Here is a 17675-nt window from a genome sequence, read left to right as displayed (position 1 = left end):
GCCACTTGCTTCTTAGCACACAGGGATGCCGGGCTCAGGACAAAAGCTGAAAGATGCCGCCCTTGTGAGTGGAAGAACAGGGGCTGGCAGTGCAGGAGCTCAGGGAAGCAGGCCACATCTGTTCACCTCGTGAACTCTTGGAGTCTGAGGTTGAGCGAGGCTGCCATAGAACCTCCAGGTCACCTAGGCTGTTCAGTCTGTCGAGGTTCAAACATGGCTATGGGCAGAGTCCAAGTGACCCATTTCAGGTCAGCATCTTTCTTCTTCTGCCCTGTTCCATCAGAATGATGTCATCTTTTCTAGAGGCCCTCTGACCAGGCTTTGTTTTCCCATCCCACTGGGGGTTTGGGAATTTTTTGGCTTCATTCTCTACATCACCTTTGTCGTAGAGTTGGGAGGGAATTGCCTAGACCATCCTGAAGTCTCCCATTCTCTTAGGAGAGTGCAACTTGAGGGCAGTTAGACGGCAAGGTGTGTGATCTGGCCTGCCTCCAGGATGTCATTCAAGACATAGGGCCAGCCAGTGTGTGCATGTGCTCAATTGTGTCCGACTCTTTGAGACCCATGGACTGTAGGCCACCAGGCTCCTCTGTCCATGGAATTCTTCAGGCAAGAATTCCGGAGTGTGTTGCCATGCCCTCCTCCAAGGGATCTTCCCAACCCAGGGATCAAACCTGCATCTCTTACATCCCCTGCATTGGCAGGTGGGTTCTTTACCACTAGCACCAAAAAAAGGCTGAGCACCATAAAATTGATGTTTTCAAATTGTGGTGCTGGAGAAGACTCTTGAGAGTCCCTTGGACAGCAAGGAGATCAAACCAGTCAATCCTAAAGGAAATAAACCCTAAATATTCATTGGAAGGACTGATGCTGAAGCTGAAGTTCCAATACTTTGGCCACCTGATGTGAAGAGCTCACTCATTGGAGAAGCCTCTGATGCTGGGAGAGATTGAGGGCAGGAGAAGGGGGCAGCAGAGGATGAGATGGTTAGGTAACATCAATGACCCAATGGACATAAGAAACTCCAGGAGATAGTGTAGGACACAGGAGCCTGGCATGCTGCAGTCCATGGGGTTGCAAAGAGTCAGACACAACTTAGCAACTGAAAAACAATGACAACGAGCATGGTGATGCCTCACCTGGAGCCATGTGAGTGTGTAACTGCTGTGTCAACCACAATTCTGGACTATCTGAATGAGCATTGCCCTTAAGGAACATCTGGACCCACCCTTCCATTTTCTGGATGTGTGTTGAGTGTGAACTTGCCTATGGATGTATTGAGTATGGAGGCAACAGAGCCCACCAAGGGCTCTGACCCTCAGTCCCCACATCTGGCCTCAGCAGCATCTCATTTCTCTGCAGGTGGAGGGGACAGAAGAGGAAGCGAGGGCACAGCTCTGGAAAGAGGCCAAGTGCAGGAGGGTGGCTGGGAGCCTGGGGTGGAGGTTGGCCTGGGCATCTGAGAGCAGCCATCTTGAAAGCAGAATCATCCACCCTTGGCCTGGTGGGGCTTCTTCCTTCCTAGCATGTGTCTCTTTCATCAGACCCAGAATACATTTTTGCTTTGAGCAGGGTTGGTCCAAACCAGGCGACACATTTCTAATTGACATGGAGGGACCAGCATAGAGGGACGGTGTGTTTTGCCATTCTCTCTCCTTGAAGAGCAACACTGATCTCTTCTTCCATCCGAATGAAGACTTGGCTTATTGTTTTCTGTGGGTAGGTTTCTCATATAAAAATTAATCCTATGGTGCCCGGCAGGTCTCTGGCCCGATTTCTCAACCATGTTCTGGATCTTGGAAAGGAAGTCACTACTCATCACATCATTTTATAAATGAGGGCGCTGAGGAGCTCCGAGGTGAGGGACTTTCCCCAGGACGTGCAGGGGAAGAAGCACAAAGCCAGGCTCAACCCAGGACACGCTTCGCAGCACCCACCTGGACCCTTAAGACAAACACCAGCCACCTGAGTGGCTCCACCTAATATGTGGGCAGGGCCTTCCTTGGTTGTTTGGCAGAGAGGACCCTCTGCTGCAGACTTTACTCTTCTCCATCAAGGTCTTTTCTTCTTTGATGATAAGTTTATTCACTATCTTTTTTTTTTTTTATTAAATTCACATGCTAAGTCGTTTCACTCCTGTCTGACTCTTTGCAACCCTATAGACTGTAGCCCACCAGGCTTCTCTGTCCATGGGACTCTCCAGACAAGAATACTGGAGTGGGGTTGCCATGCCCTTCTCCAGGGAATCTTCCCTACCCAGGGATCGAACCTGAGTTTCTTATGTCTCCTGCATTGGCAGGCAGGTTCTTTACCACTAGTGCCACCTGGGAAGCCTGTTAAATTTGGGTGGTGCCCCTGATATATAAAAGTGAAGGTGTGAGGAGATGGTCACATCCTTTGGGTACAGTGATGAGAAAGGTCATGATGGTGAAACATCAGTGATGCCCTGTTCTGGGTCCGGCTGTCTGGAGTTACCCATCACATCCTTCCCAACAACCCAGATCTCAGGACCCCAGCACTTGGACCCTCCTGGCCCCACCCACAGTTTCTGAAAGATGTATGAACATGGGCACACAAAGCAAAGATCTTTGTCCACCTCCTCACGAGTTCAGGATCAAGTTTCTAGACCCAGGAAGTCCCCGAACCCCCCTGCCCCATCTCAAGATGGAACAAGGCCCTGGAGTGTGGGCCAGAGCCGCAGGCTTTGATCTGTGCTGTGTGCTAGTAAATGCTTCTCATTCCTTCCAGACTAAAGCTTTGATTGACAAGCTCCAAAAGCTTGTATCATCAGAGGGCAGATTTAAGAATCTGAGAGAAGCTCTGAAAAAGTAAGTTGTGTGTCATTTTGTCACCATTATTTTTTAAATCATAGAACTGCATTGCAGTGGCGTTCGTGTGCCTCACCTGGCCAGAGCAGGAGGCCTGTCTGTCTGTCTGTCCATCTGTCTGCCCACAAGACCAATCCCTACACATCCCCAGACCCCCAGGGCAGGTCAGCTTTGTCCTCCATCATCTCCCAAAGAAAACTCATGGTGTTTGGGCATTTCCAGAGAGAGACACAGGAATAGTCTTGAGAAGTGTGGTAGGTGTGATGGCAATTATAGAGGCGCCAGATTCCTTGATTCCAAAATGTACATTTTATTTTATATTTTACCGTTTCTGATGTCAGGCTACATCTCATAGTCAATGCGTTTATTTCATATGATTACATTTCCTTTTTGTACCTGATAATTAGTCATCAAAACAAGAGTGCATTTTATAGACAACGGCATCTTGGAATCAAACAAATACGATTTTACTAATAATTGACACTTTACAGTTTGCAAAGTTGGTGACTTCCCTGGCCCCGTTAACACTGCCCAGGAGGTGAACCTTCTCAACCTCGGTCCTCTTGTCCTTTTGTTGTTGTTAAGTAGCTCGGGCATGTCTGACTCTTTTTGACCCCATGGACTATGGCCCTCCAGTCTCCTCTGTTCATGAGATTTCCCAGGCAAGAATACTGGGTTTCCATTTCCTTCTCCAGGGGATCTTCCCAACCCAGGTACTAAACCTGCATCTCCTGCATTGGCAGGCAGATTCTTTTACTTTTCTTTCCCCAGTCTTGGGGCATGTGGAATATTAGTTCCCTGACCAGGGATCAAACCACACCACCTGCAGTGGAAGTGTGGAGTCTTAACCACTCAACCACCAAGGAAGTCCCCAGACCAGGATAGTTTTTGTGGTGAGGGCTGTCCTGTGCATGAAAGAATGCAAACATCCCTGGCCTCTATGCATGGTACCAGTGCCCCCGTCCCTCTCACCCCTGCCGAGTTATGAGGACCAGGAAGGTCTCCAGACATGGCCAGATACCCTCAGGGAGGCACAATTGCCCCCACTGAGAACCACATTGTGAGACAAAAATCTCCCATGATGTTTGTCCAAACGAGGACACTGAGGAGCTAGTGGCTGGCCAGAGGATTGGGGGAAATGGTGACAGAGCCGGGCCTTGACCCGAGCCGGTGCCCTGTGGTTTGCCTGAGAGGCCAGGCCAGCTGTCTTTGGGCAGCAGTGACTTGGCCCCTTGTCACATGCCGAGGCTGCACACCCACCTGAAACATGGGTTTGCTGTCACTCTCGTTAGATGCTCACTTGGGGTTCCTCCACTAGTCTCTGCCTCCGTGTTCCTCTTGGACACTCGAGCACATGGCCTGTTGGGCTGGCCCTCACCCTTGCTCTCCGTTCCTAGGTGGCCACTTGCTCGACCTTCCAGTGCCTGGGAGATCCCAGGGCCTTGGCTCCAATGGAGCCCGGGAGCGCCTCTCCTCCTTTCCAAGAGGGACCCCATGACCACTGCCCACACCAGGCCCGCTAAAGCCCCCAGCACCTGGGGATGGAACCCGTCACACCTCCAGCCCCTCCAGGGACTTCAACACCCCACACCACCACCCTGCCAGCCCCGTCCACCTTTCTCATTTCTCTCCTGTCATCCCTGGTGTGTCCCTCGTGCCGGCTCTGTGTCCCATCGCCTTGACCATCATCTCCACTTTGTTTGTGTCCTCAGACAGATGTTCCACCCATCTGTGCTGTCCGGCCGTGTCTTCTCCGCCCGGGCTCCGCGAGCCCCCGTGGACTGTGCTTGTGGGGAGCTGCCCCCCGCATTCACCAACCTGTCCGTCCGTCCGTCCGTCCGCCCCCAGGTGCTGCTCCATCCGCCTCCTTCACATGGCTTCCTCGCCCAGCGCCACCACAGCCTCACCGCCTCCGTGGTCCCCATTCTGTCTGCGTCCCCATCCTGACTGTCTCCCCTCTTTTAGGTTCCCCGTGGGCTTGTGTAAGTGCCTCTCCTAGATGCCTCTTCACCCAGCCATGCAGGGCACAGGTGGCCTTCAGGCATTCTGGCCACTGAGACCTTTATGCAAACCAGGTTCCTGCCTTACGGAGATGCAGGCCAAGCCAGGCAGGGGAAGGACAGATTGGGACATGTGTTTATCCCCCTTTAATCCGGAAGCACCAAGATTTACGCATAAAGCAGCAGTATGTGAAGACTTGGGGGTCATCTCACCAGGCGGGGGGCAGAGGTCAGAGGGCATGAGGTGGTGGGTGGGCACAGTTGGTGTGTTGCCCAGACAAGGAGCTCATGATGGGCCTCACCGTGTGGGTCCATGGGTCCTCAGACCTGTTCTGATGTCCCGGGTGTCCTTTTGAGTCTGTCATCATAATATACAGCCTTGTGCAGCACCCAGGCTAGCACATGGCCTTTTAGCTTTACCAGCCAAGACTGCACCCCCAAATCCTACCTCCTGTCCCCAGCTACTCTCTTAAATATCTCCTGGGCCACCTACAAGGCTTGCTGTGTGCACCCCATCAGTCCGCTGCCCCAATGCCCCCACATGGACGTGATCTCCCCCTTCTCCTTCCTCAAACCACACCCTGGTGAAAACCACAAGATTGTCCCCTCCTATCATCCACCAAGTGACCAGAAGCTGCCCACAGCTCCACTCAAAACATTTTGTTGTAAAATTTGGTCACAAGCTCTTGAGAGGCCAGTTCCAGCTTTGCCCATCTGTGTAATCTTAACCCAGCAGATGCTTGCTCATTGGCACATCTGTCTTTAGTTTGAATAGGATGCCTGTGGAGGGCACGCAGGAGGCAGGCTCTCGCTGCTCCTGTCACAGCCCTTCCCCTCTATTCCCCTAAGTGGAGGATGGAAACAACTCTGGGGGAGCAAGTCTGCTGGCTGAGCAGCAGGCCACCCCATGCGACCTCCTGATGGTGCGGACATCCATCTATGTACGTGGATGTGATGGATCCACAGTCCTGGAGTTTCAGGGGCTCCAACTAGAACAAATATCTGTTTGCATCTTTATTTTCAGCCTGTGGCCACAGAGCGAAGCCCAGTCTCTTGCTCATGAAACTACAGAGCAGGTAGAATCCAGATGGCAAAAATCAACGTTGGGTTCTGAGCCCCACCCCACTCCCAATCCATTACCAAAAAAAATTTCCCCAAAATCTGAGGACCTGATTTCCCTGCACCACATACCAGAACTGTTGGTCCTGACCCCAGGGATTCCAACCCAGCCCATGATGTCCCTCATCCCCTCCTTGAGAAAGAGAGGAGATCCCAGACTGGACACTTGTAAGAGAGGGCAGTCCATCCCACAGCCAGGGGTGGGGGTGGGGGATGGAGCAGAGGGTGACCCCTGCTTGTCACCACCCCTTTCCTGGGGTTCGGTGGAGAACCCCATCAGGCAGCTGCATCTTGCTTTCAGTCACTGGTGCCAGCTCATTTCTTTCATCCCCTTTGACATCATCAGGAATTTCTTGGCAGAACGTCAGGCTTGGGGGCCCCAAACGATCATAGATAAGATCAAGGTGCCAGGAGTCACCAGGTGTTGGCATGCATGTCTAGGTGCTGCCTGGGAAACCAGAAGCAGCTTTTAGACTGGGGGGTGGGCACTTTCTTTCTGCTCCCTAGAACGTCAGGTACAGGCATGTGAGGGCTCTGCCCCCGCCCATAATAGCCTTGTTGGCCAGGCCCTGATGCAAGGCAAGGTTGGACCCCACCCGACAGGCCAGATGCCCACGTGGAGAGTTAAAAGCTAGCCGCACATTGGGTGTTTTGCCCACACGAAGCCCCCAGTGTGCTTCCCGGTATACTCAGATGCTCAGCACGGTCTGTGTCCACACAGTACTGCCCTTTGGGGGCCCTCCTCCAGCCTTCTCTGCCCCCACCGCCCCCTACTCTGGCCACTCTGACAACACCATATATTTCCCTCATGGCTCTGGACTCTGGGGCAGGGTGTGTGTGTGTGTACATGACTGAATGAAGTGTGCTGTTCCCTAAAGCCCCTCACTATGCAGGTGATGAACAAGAACAGAGTCCGGGACTGGCGGTGCCACATGCAAGTGACTAAATTGCCCACCCATCATCTTTCCACACCTAGAACATAACCCCCTGTAAATCATTCAGGGAAATCACCGAGTGGCCTGAGGACCCCAGACATTTTTTCACTGATCTGGGTGGTCAGGACCCCGTGAGGCATTCAGAAACATCCTGCTTCCTTCAGTCATTCACAGTCAGCGAGCAGTCACTTGGCCTTCCCTCTGCCTCCGTCTGAGATAAGAGGCCCTTCAAGCTCTCCAGGCTGCCTGGTGCCCACCAAGGGCAGGAGGAGTGGAGCACCCCCAGAACCCACCAGTCAGCCCTCCAGCCCCAGAGTGGCTTCTCAGACCTTTGAACTCTTTCTCCATCATATCCACCAGCCTGTGCTTCAGATTTGGAGTTTGATGGAAAACCAAGCATGTATTGGGTTGGCCAAAAAGATGATTCTGGTTTTTCCATAAGATGTTAAAAACCGGAACAAACTTTTTGGCCCACCCGATAACAATCATGGACTATTAATGGCTGGAAGGACTGAGAGAGGTCTGCCGGTGACAGCATGATTCTTGCTTTTTTTTTTTTCCTTTTTTACAACCTGCAGTAAAGAAAAAAATAAAATTATATTTGACATTGTTACCCTGTATACAAACGCATATATACCTAACAGGGACAAAAATGTCTCAAAGCAATTTTAGACCGTGCAATGAACTCAGATATTCCCTATTCTCTCTTTTTTAAAACTTTTAAAAAAATCTGATCAACACTCACCAAATTGATTTTAACACCCATGAGTCAAGACCGACAGTTCAAATAATATTTCTCCTCTCCACTGTTTCTCAAACTCCAAAAATCCACCTCCTTTAAGACTTTGCCATACTCATGTGTCAGCTGTATGTGCTTGTACTTAATAGTCTCCTTTAGATTAACTATTTCCCAGAAATAAATATTTAAATTTATTTTCTTTATTTAAATAAGAAAAACTATCATGACAGCAAATGGGAAACCAGCGTCTTTGCCATAAATATACATGGTTACCATAAAAAATAAATACAGTGAAAACAAAACAATGTTATTAAATTCTTACCAGATCCTGATGTATGCCAAGGTTCTGATCCTTAATGAGTCCTGTTAGTGTTTGTTCAAAAAAGAAAAAGAGTGAGGGAAATGGCAGGTGTTAGGAAATGTCAAAACCATGATGCTGATACTCATGATGCTGGGTGGTGGGGGTGAAAATCAAATGTTTATCATCATATGAATCAATTTATCTAAACAGTGTCTGAGCATCACCTAAAATCAACTCTCAAATCACCTAAAATTGTCTCAGCTAATGTGAGCGCTGTTGTACAGGGGAGCCTGAGGACCAGAGGGAAAGATATGGCTCAGGGTCACACATCAAGCAGACAGGGGACTGAGACCAGGTTCTGTCCTTGCTCTACCATCCTCCCTGTCTTGACCCCCTCTGGAGAGGCAGAGTTGCCACCAGGAGACAGAGGTGAGATGGGCTTGAAAGGAGGGTCGCTGTGGCTGTGTGCTGAACTGAGAGGAGTCTGTAGAGCACTGTGTGGGGAGTCCCTCGAGGGAGTTATAAGGAGCTCTGCCGGGGCAGAGTGACCACCAGAGCCATCACAGCATCAGCCCCTGACCCAGCACCCCGTAAGAGGCACCAGACGGAGCATGAAGGACCAGTGACTGGAATCCTGCTTCAGAGCCACAGATCAGAGAGGCCTGGTCCGTCCCCCACAAAGGCCGTCAACCCCCACGCAGACCACATCCAGGATGGAGATCTCAGAGAGCAGCGCTTTCTATGCTGGTAGCTCAGTGCCTGGGTGGGCAGAGGTCCCAGTGGGGCGAGAAACAAAGGCAGAGACATCTCGGGGAGCGAGTGCTGGGGTGACTGGCGGGAATGGGGGTGGCGCAACAAGGCACCCCCAGGACATGATTCTGGGATGGGGTTGTGATGGAGCGTTCCAGGGGAGAGACAGAAAGGAGAGCCTGGCGGGGGCTGGTGGCCAAGCCCCAGGACTCCGTCTGGGAGGGGGAGCAGACAGGTAGAGGGGGACCTTCAGGCTTGGGGTGGGAGGACCAGAGGGAAAGGGAGAAGCCCCAGCTGGCACCATGTCACCCCCACCATCTGGAGGACCGACCCTCTCGCCCAGCTGGTAATTCAGGCCCAAGCGCTACTGTTAACTGTTGGCGAATAGAAACCCCTTTCCGTCCAGCAAAGCGAGCGATCCACAGGGGTGTGTCTGTTCTTGGGAGAGGCGCCAGCGTTTTAAGTGAAAAACCTCTGTCAATGCCGTTTGCTTCAAAGTTGCGACCCGCCCTGTGTCCCTTACCTGGGGATGTACCTCACTGACCTGGCCTTCATCGAAGAGGGTACGCCCAACTACACGGAGGACGGCCTGGTCAACTTCTCCAAGATGAGAATGGTGAGTTCCCCGCAGCAGAGGGGGGCAGGGGCAGGGGGACATCAAAACCGAGCCCGGGCCCACCGGAGCTCTGCCTCCAGGAGCAGGCCTCCAGGCCTGGCCAACTGGCAGGGAGCCTGAGCCCAGCTCCTCCTGTAAGAAGAGACACCCCCTTAAGTGGCAGTTAGCATTGGCCTGCCCTGAGCCAGCTGTACCTCCATCCCCTCCTCTAAGGCCTATAGGCTGAGGAGTGGGTGTTGTCTACTTCACAGGGGAGCAAGCTGAAGCTGGGAGTGATCCAGGACCAGCCCAAGATCACCCCTAAGTAAAGGGCAGGGCCGGGTCTGGGGCTCTGTCTGACTCCAAAAGGTGTATCTTTATTCCAAGCCCATCCAGTGTCGTTCAGATAAGCACTTTTTTTTTTTTTTTAACTTTATTTTATTTATTTTTGACTGTGTTGGGTCTTCATTGCTACACATGGGTTTTCTCTGGTTGCGGTGCACAGGCGTCCCATCGCAGTGGCTTCTCTTGCTGCAGAGCACATGTTCTCAGGCACACGGGCTCCAGTAGTTGCAGCTCACAGGCTCTAAGCACAGGCTCAGCAGTTGTGGCACATGGGCATATTTGCCCCGAGGAATGTGGGATCTTTCCAGACCAGGGATCAAACCTGTGTCCCCTGAATTGACAGGCGGATTCTTAACCACTGGACCATGAGGGAAGTCCTAAATAAGCCCTTGCTTTATGTGGCCGCAGCAGAATCATTTCTGCAACACCTCCTAAGCAAGTAGGTTTCCAGTTTCCCCAGGGAAGTCTAGGACCTGGGAGGGGAGATGAAGACCCCTTTCCAGCAGGGAGCCTTGTTTGTACCCATCCTTCTCCCCTGCTGTCTCCAGCCAGAGAGCCTCTTTTTGTATTGGTTCTGTGTCCTGGGCTTCCTCCTAAGGTTTTGTTTAATTGGTAAGATTTCTCTATCAAGGGCAAGTTGGCAGCACTGTCCTAGTGGCAGGATGGGGAGACATTGTGTGGTCTTTCACAACATGGGCACATGGACAGTGGCCTTTAGCTGTTGCTGGAGTTGAGGGGAGACGTTTTAGGATGTTGGATAAGCTGGCACCACTGATCAAGTGATGTGTTTCTCTCTCAATCACATACTGTAATTTTTGTTGTTGTTCAGTCCTTAAGTCGTGTCTGACTCTTTGTGACCCCATGGACTGCAGCACACCAGGTTTCCCTGTCCTTCACCGTCTCCCGGAGTTCACTCGAACTCAAGCCCATTGAGTCAGTGGTGCTATCTAACCATCTCATCCTCTGCCACCCCCTTCTCTTCCTGCCCTCAATCTTTCCCAGCATCAAGGTCATCAGGATTTTTTTTTAGCAATAAAATCACTCATTTATTTTCACTACTTAAAGAAAATGGTAATTTTCTCTTACTATATTATCTGTGAGTCTTTAAAATAATTTTCATCATCTTTAGTGTGATCTGGCTGAATATATGTTTTACATTTCAAATATGCATCTTTTTATTGAAGTATAGTTGATTTACAATACTGTGATAGTTTCACGTACATGACATAATGATTCAGTGTTTTTATAGATTATATGAATGGATAAAGAAGATGTGGTGGTGGTGGTGGTGGTGGTTTAATCACTAACTCCTTTCTGCCTCTTGCGACCCCATGGACTCTAGCCCACCAGGCTCCTCTGTCCATCGAATTTCCAAGAATTCTGGAGTGGGTTGCCATTTCCTTCTCCAAAAGAAGATGTGGTGTGTATATGTATATGTATGTATGTGTACATACATATATATTTATATATATACACACACGCACACACATATGCTGAAATGTTATTCAGCCCTAAAAAAGAATGAAGTTCTAAGAGGTACAAAATGTTATGTATAAAATAAGCTATAAGGATATATTGTACAACACAGGGAATGTAACCAGTATTTTATAATAGCTACAAATGGATTATAACCTTTAAAAATTGTAAATCACAAAAAAATAAAAAATAAAAAATAAATTGTAAATCACCGTACTGTGCACCTATAACTTATATAATAATGTGCATCAGCTATACTTCAATAAATAAATAAATTGAATGAGGTTCTGCCATTTGCAGCAACGTGGATGGACCTCGAGGATATTGTGCTTGGTGAAATAAGTCAGATAAGGATAGATAATCTGTGTTACCCCTTATAACCTATAGATTTATTGATTCTCACCAAGGATCAGCCTTTGAGGCAGGTTGCTGGTATAAGGAAAATCATGATGCTTCAGTAGCATCTCCCAGGAGGTGAATTAAGAGGCTGAGTTGATGGCTATTGATGTCCCTTCTGTTCTGCAGGGGGAGGGGGTCCAGGGGTGGTACTAGGAGCAAATTGTTTCTAAAACTCGCCTTCCTGGGACTTCTCTGGTGGCCCAGTGGCTAAGACTCCATGCTCCCAATGCAAGAGACACAGGTTTGATCCCTGGTCAGGGAACTAGATCCCACATGTGGCAACTAAGACCTGGCACAGCAAAATAAATAATAAATATAAGTTAAAATAAATATTTAAAACTCTCCTTCCTTCCTGCAGATATCTCACATCATCCGAGAGATCCGCCAGTTTCAACAAACTGCCTACAAGATCGAGCACCAAGCAAAGGTGAGCTGGCAGCATTTGCAGTCACTTCTGATTTCTCATGAGTGCTGTGGCAGCACCCCCTTCTTCCTGCCTCTTCCCCTCCCCCTCCAAACCCAAGCATTTTCTGCCTTGAGTTCCCTGGGCCCCACTCTTCCAGGAAGCCCTCCTCCCTGTGTCCTGTCCCCTGACCCACCACGAGTTCCCCCTCCTTCAGACAGAGCTTCTGTTCATCCCATAGCTCCCATCTGATCTTTACCTGCCACAGGATGGCTTAGAATCATGCCTGGTCTCCCTGGAGGCAAGAGAGCCGTGTTTACCACATCTTTTTGAAATGCTCACCAGTTTCAAAATTCACAGCTAGAAAGGGCACCCAGCAGAAAGTCCCCCAGCCTCCAAGTAAGTTCCCCTCCCAACGCCAACCGCATCACTCATTCTTTGTGTATGTTTGCAAGCACAACAAAACTTTTTTTTTACTCTGTTAGTAGGCTATACACATGCACATATTTCTTTGGGGCTTCCCACATGGCTCAGTGGTAAAGAATCTGCCTGCCAGTGCAGGAGACCTAAGAGATTTGGGTTCAATCCCTGGATCGGTAAGATCCCCTGGAGGAGGAAACAGCAACCCAGTCCAGTTTTCTTGCCTGGGAAATCCCATGGACAGAGGAGCCTTGTGGGCTACAGTCCATGAGGTCATAAAGAGTCGAACACTACTGAACATGCATGTACTCCTTTGTGATAGACTTGCGCTGTCTCCTGCCAGGTTCCATGAACTCACTCTGTCTTATAGCTGATAGCCACAGGGAGAAGAGAAACCTTAATCAAGTGTGCCGCTTTTTCCTTGTCATTCACTCATTCTTTGATTTGGCAAGTGCTTATTGAACACATACCAGGTACCAGGCACTGTATTAGGCCTTTGCCCCCTTCTTAAACTTGCCCTTGAGCCCCAATATGCAAAACAAATAAATGTTACTGCCCTTTAGACTTGGAGAAGGAAATGACAGCCCACTCCAGTATTCTTGCCTGGGAAATCCCTTGGACAGAAGAGCCTGACGGGCTACAATCCATGGGTTGCAAAGAGAGGCACACAGCTGAAGAGACTTAAGCATACTAAGCATGCCCTTCAGGCTCCTTCTGTTAACAGCTTTGCAGTGGTGGTGTTTGCTGCCAGTCTCAACAGAAGCAACACTCTTAGGGAAACAAATGCTCATGATGGAGAAAACTGACCAGTCTGCTGACTTCCAGTATATTTGGAGGGTTGAGATTTTGTGCTCTATAAAGAACTGTTCGTATGAAGCTACTAACTAGATATAAAAGTCTGGTCCTGGGACTTCCATGGTGGTCCAGTGGTTAAGACTCTGCCCTTCTACTTCAGGAGGCATGGGTTTGATCCCTGGTTGGGGTACTAAGATCCCACATGCTACATGGCATGGCCAAGAAATAAAAATAAGTAATTTTTTAAAAGACAGAAAAAAATAAAAGTCTGGTCTATTTCCCATAGCTGTAATATTGCCACGTCTTTATCAGAGTTCGTCTAGACATGAAATCTGAGGTCATCTTCCTGGAGGTGCTGGTTGAGAGCCATTAATCAGACACAGTAACCTTTTCATTGGTGACTAATGGTCAGCATCCTAGACAGCCAGGTCAGTCCCTCACAGTAGCAGAAGGTCAACTAGCAAAGAAGCTCACAAGGACTTGATTTTTCTCCTGCAGCTATCAGAAGGTTCCCAATTACATACTAAGAAATGAAATTGTTTTCTTCATCCTGATCTAAGTATCTGTGGAAAAACGTGAACCTTCAGCTCCAAACAACTGACAAGTCACTGAAACTTGGAAACGTGAAAGTGTTTAGTTGCTCAGTCTTGTTCCACTCTTTCTGACCCCATGGACTGTAGCCTGCCAGACTACTCTGTCCATGGAGTTCTCCAGGCAAGAATACTGGAGTGGGTTGCCATTCTCTTCTCCAGGGGATCTTTCTGACCCAGGGGTGGACCCCAGATCTCCTATGTTGCAGACAGATTCTTTACCATCTGAGCCACCGCTGAGCCTTGAAGAGATTCTTCATGAAGGGTAGGGGTCTACCTGTGAGATGTGGGCTCTGATCTCTCATTGTACATTTAACATGCAGGAGTCCAGCAAAGCACTCAGGAGCTGGGTGAAGTGGGGCACATGGAGTAAAGAGAATAGTTTAATCCATGTGGTGACTCTTTCTGATTTTCCACTCTGAGATTTTGCCCTGGAGTGAGCCTCGTGAGGAGAAGAACAGGGAGCCTCCTTTCTCACACAGCCTCAGCTTCCACAGTCGGCTCCTGGGGGATTCTCTCTCATGCTCCGTAATCCCGATGTTTAAGAACATTTTTCCAACATATGGAAACGCTGAAAGAACTGTTTCTGGAGTTGGAAATGATAACCCACTCCAGTATTCTTGCCTACAGAATCCCATGGACAGAGGAGCCTGGCGGACTACAGTCCATAGGGTCACAAAGAGTCAGACACAGCTGAAGCAACTGAGCACACATGCATGAAAGAACTCTGAACACCTGTACATCCACGGCCTAGATGCTACAATCGACATTTTAGATATGTAGATATAGATGTGAATGTGAATGTGAAAGCTGTTCATTCATATCCAACTCTTTGCGACCCCATGGACTATACAGTCCATGGAATTCTCCAGGCCAGAATACTGGAGTGGGTAGCTGTTCCCTTCTTCAGGGGATCTTTGCAGGTCTCCCACATTGCAGGCGGATTCTTTACCAGCTAAGCCACCAGGGAAGCCCATAGATAGAGATTATTATATTTTGAAATATCTATTTATTTGGCTGCACCGGGTCTTTGTTGCACCATGAAGGATCTTTAGCAGCAGCACTTGGACTCTTAGTTGCAGCAGGTAGGGATCTAGTTCCCCAACTGAGATGGAACCCCAGCCCCTTGCCTTGGGGGTGTGAAGTCTTAGCCACTGGACCACCAGGCAAGTCCCATAGATATAGACAATTTTTTGATATGAGCCTAAAATATGTCTTCTAACACTCAACCACAGGAATGGTGGTCAAGAGTAATTTTGACCATATGTGATTTTCTATTACTATGAAGACAAAAAATTAAGACAATACTAAAAAATAGTATTAAGACGCAACAGGGACTTCAATGGTGGTCCAGTGGTTAAGAGTCCGCCTTCCAATGAAGGGGACACAGGTTCAATCCTGGTTGACGAATTAAGATCCCACATGCCTTGTAGTGCAGCCAAAAAACAATAATAATAAAGAAGCAAAATCATAAACATTAAAAACACGCATTGTTTTTAATGCATTTTTGCCTCATGTGCAAGCCTGATGCCCCTCTCTCCTTGATGCTGCCTGATTCCTGGGAGACACTCAGTGACCACCTAGTATATTATGGAGATTGCATCACGTTGCATTCCTTCTTCTCTTTTCCTTTCCTCAGGTAACCCAGTATTTACTGGACCAATCTTTTGTAATGGATGAAGAAAGCCTCTACGAGTCTTCCCTCCGAATAGAACCAAAACTCCCCACCTGAAGCCGGTACACAGCCCAGATCCAGCCGCTCCCATGGACATGTGCTATATGATACTGTACATAGTCGTTTGGTTTCTCTGGGTTTTCTTCTTTAGTATGTGCTTCTCCAAGAAACAAATCCGTTCTTGTTCTTAGATTCCCATAGAATCAGAATATGAATTTCTGCACCGTTTAAGACTTGGTCTGCCCGCCCCACCCCTCGTCTCCTGCAGTGCCTGGTTCTTTTCATCAACCGTCCTTTCAGTCTGTCCTTCCCGGCCTCTTACTCTTCTCCGAAGGGAAAACAGACCCGCACATACACGACTCTTAGGCACCTGTCCTGCTTCTGTCTGTCCCCAGCCCAGGCCCCTGGGCTGAGTTGGCCAGGCAACATCCTCCGGCATGTTCCATGTAGTTGTGATAACTGGGTGGGGGGTGGGGGGAGGCGGGAGGGGGAACCATACCCCGGAGTCTGGTCATTGACAAATCTTCCTGCTGATGGTGACGCCGATTTCCAGAGCAGCTTTTCCAGCCCAAATCGCAGGTCTCCAAACTCCGCACCTCCCAGTGACCCAGAGGGAAGAGGGTCCTGTCCGCTGAGAACCACGCCCCACAACAGCCCCCAAGGCCACCGCCTCGTTCAGGCGCCATGCCGCTCCTGGTTCTGGAAATAGCACCAGGGGGCATGACCATCAGTCTCCGTAACCCTGGACAAGGCCCCAGAACTTCCCGAGGAAAACAGAATCACAACACCAAGTCGTGTCGGCTTTGCCGAAGGCGGCCAGCATCCTCTGCAAGTCGGGAACACGTGAAAAATGTCACTTTTCCTCTTTGAGCCGCCTAATGGTCACGACAAAGCTTACGTTGAGATGCTCCCAGTCTGTATGCCTTGTGAAAAATAGTACCACACTGTAGATTTAGAAACTCAATAACCAAGTGTTTTTATTGCATATACTGTAGTCCTGTCTAAATGCCTTCTAGCAGGAATATAGTACCGTAGTGCTTATTCTGTGAATACTACCATCTATTTTTTACATTGTACAGTATAGAAAACACAGGTCAACTCTGAAGTGGCAGGCATGCTCCACTCCGACAAACAGACAACTTTTGCTGTAAGCAATACCTAGTGGTATGAGAATTCTATTTCAAGTCCTATAATATTTCAACTTACAGCTTGTTTGGAAAACAATTTCCATTTTTGTAAAAATATATGTTTCCTGATTACCTCTTGCTAATAAATCTATTCTATCTCAGGGTGAACGGTGGAATTTTGATGGGTTTCATTTATTCACTCGAGGAATGTTTGATGAACACTTGGTCCTTCTCAGCCTCTGGACTCAGACCAGAGGTCTGGAGTCGTCAGGGCACCCATTCCTGCTTTTTGGGGGAACTCATAGTCTGATGTCAAAGAGCATGAATTTGAGCAAACTCTGGGGGATAATGGAAGACAAGGGAAGCCTGGTGTGCTACAATCCATGGGGTTGCAAGGAGTCAAACAAAACTAAGCAACTGAACAACAACAACATAGTCTGATAAGGGAGACTGTTGCAGTTTTCTATTGTAGCAGGAACAAATAGCTCCAAAACTTAATGGCTGAAAACAGTTTTATACAATTCTGTGGGTTGTCTGGGTCCAACTGGTGGTCCTTGCTTGGGGTCCCTTGTGAGGTGAGGATCTTGGTTCTCTGACCAGGGATGGAACCTGCACCCCCTGCATCGGCTGCTGGGGAAGGAGTGTCTGGAGAGGTGGGTTGTAGTTGTCTCAGGAGTATGGCCATACCAATGGTGGGTGGTGACGCACCCACCAGCCCCCCAAGAATTTATATCTAACCTCTGGGCATGCATACCTCAGTAACTATAAGCCTGCCCTGATCCTGACCTCCTAGAGCTCATGACCTGGTTGAAGAGAAGAAACACAAAGCAAATAACCCTCATGTTCCTAACTGCAGCTCACATCTCCTCCAGGCTCCTCAAAACAAACTACCTAGAGGGCTTCCCAGGTGGCTCAGTGGTGAAGAATTTGCCTGCCAATGCAGGAGGATGCAGGTTCTATCCCTGATCTGGGAAGACCCCACATGCCATGGGGCAACTAAGCCTGTGCACCACAACTACCTGTGCTGTAAAGACTGGTAGCTGCAACTCCTGAAGCCCACGCTCCCTAGAGCCTGTGCTCTGCAACAAGAGAAGCTACTGCAATGAGAAGCCAAATATTCTCCATCACAGCTGGAGAATAGCCACCGCTCGCAGCAACAAAGACTCAGTGCAGCCAAA

The 17675-nt window shown here is 49.1% G+C and overlaps 1 protein-coding gene across 3 annotated transcripts in view; it reads left to right on the top strand.

Annotated features, from left to right (window-relative positions):
* The window catches only part of RASGRF1 (Ras protein specific guanine nucleotide releasing factor 1), a 102524-nt gene extending 85859 nt beyond the window's left edge, over window positions 1–16665 (top strand). For 2 of the 3 annotated variants that reach the window (XM_043922500.1, XM_043922503.1), the window contains exons 24-27: window positions 2749–2828; window positions 9171–9288; window positions 11846–11914; window positions 15335–16665. In XM_043922500.1, the coding sequence (XP_043778435.1) occupies window positions 2749–2828; window positions 9171–9288; window positions 11846–11914; window positions 15335–15427 (360 nt within the window). In that variant the 3' untranslated portion in view covers window positions 15428–16665. Of the gene's footprint in view, window positions 1–1761; window positions 2064–2748; window positions 2829–9170; window positions 9289–11845; window positions 11915–15334 lie in introns of those variants that run through there. The other variant, XM_043922501.1, reaches the window with a different exon arrangement.
* Window positions 16666–17675: the final 1010 nt, after the last annotated feature.

Source organism: Cervus elaphus, chromosome 13, assembly GCF_910594005.1.
Source record: "Cervus elaphus chromosome 13, mCerEla1.1, whole genome shotgun sequence".
Taxonomy (NCBI): domain Eukaryota; kingdom Metazoa; phylum Chordata; class Mammalia; order Artiodactyla; family Cervidae; genus Cervus; species Cervus elaphus.
The sequence above is the reverse complement of the archived record's forward strand: the minus strand, read 5'-3'. Positions and strand labels throughout refer to the sequence as shown.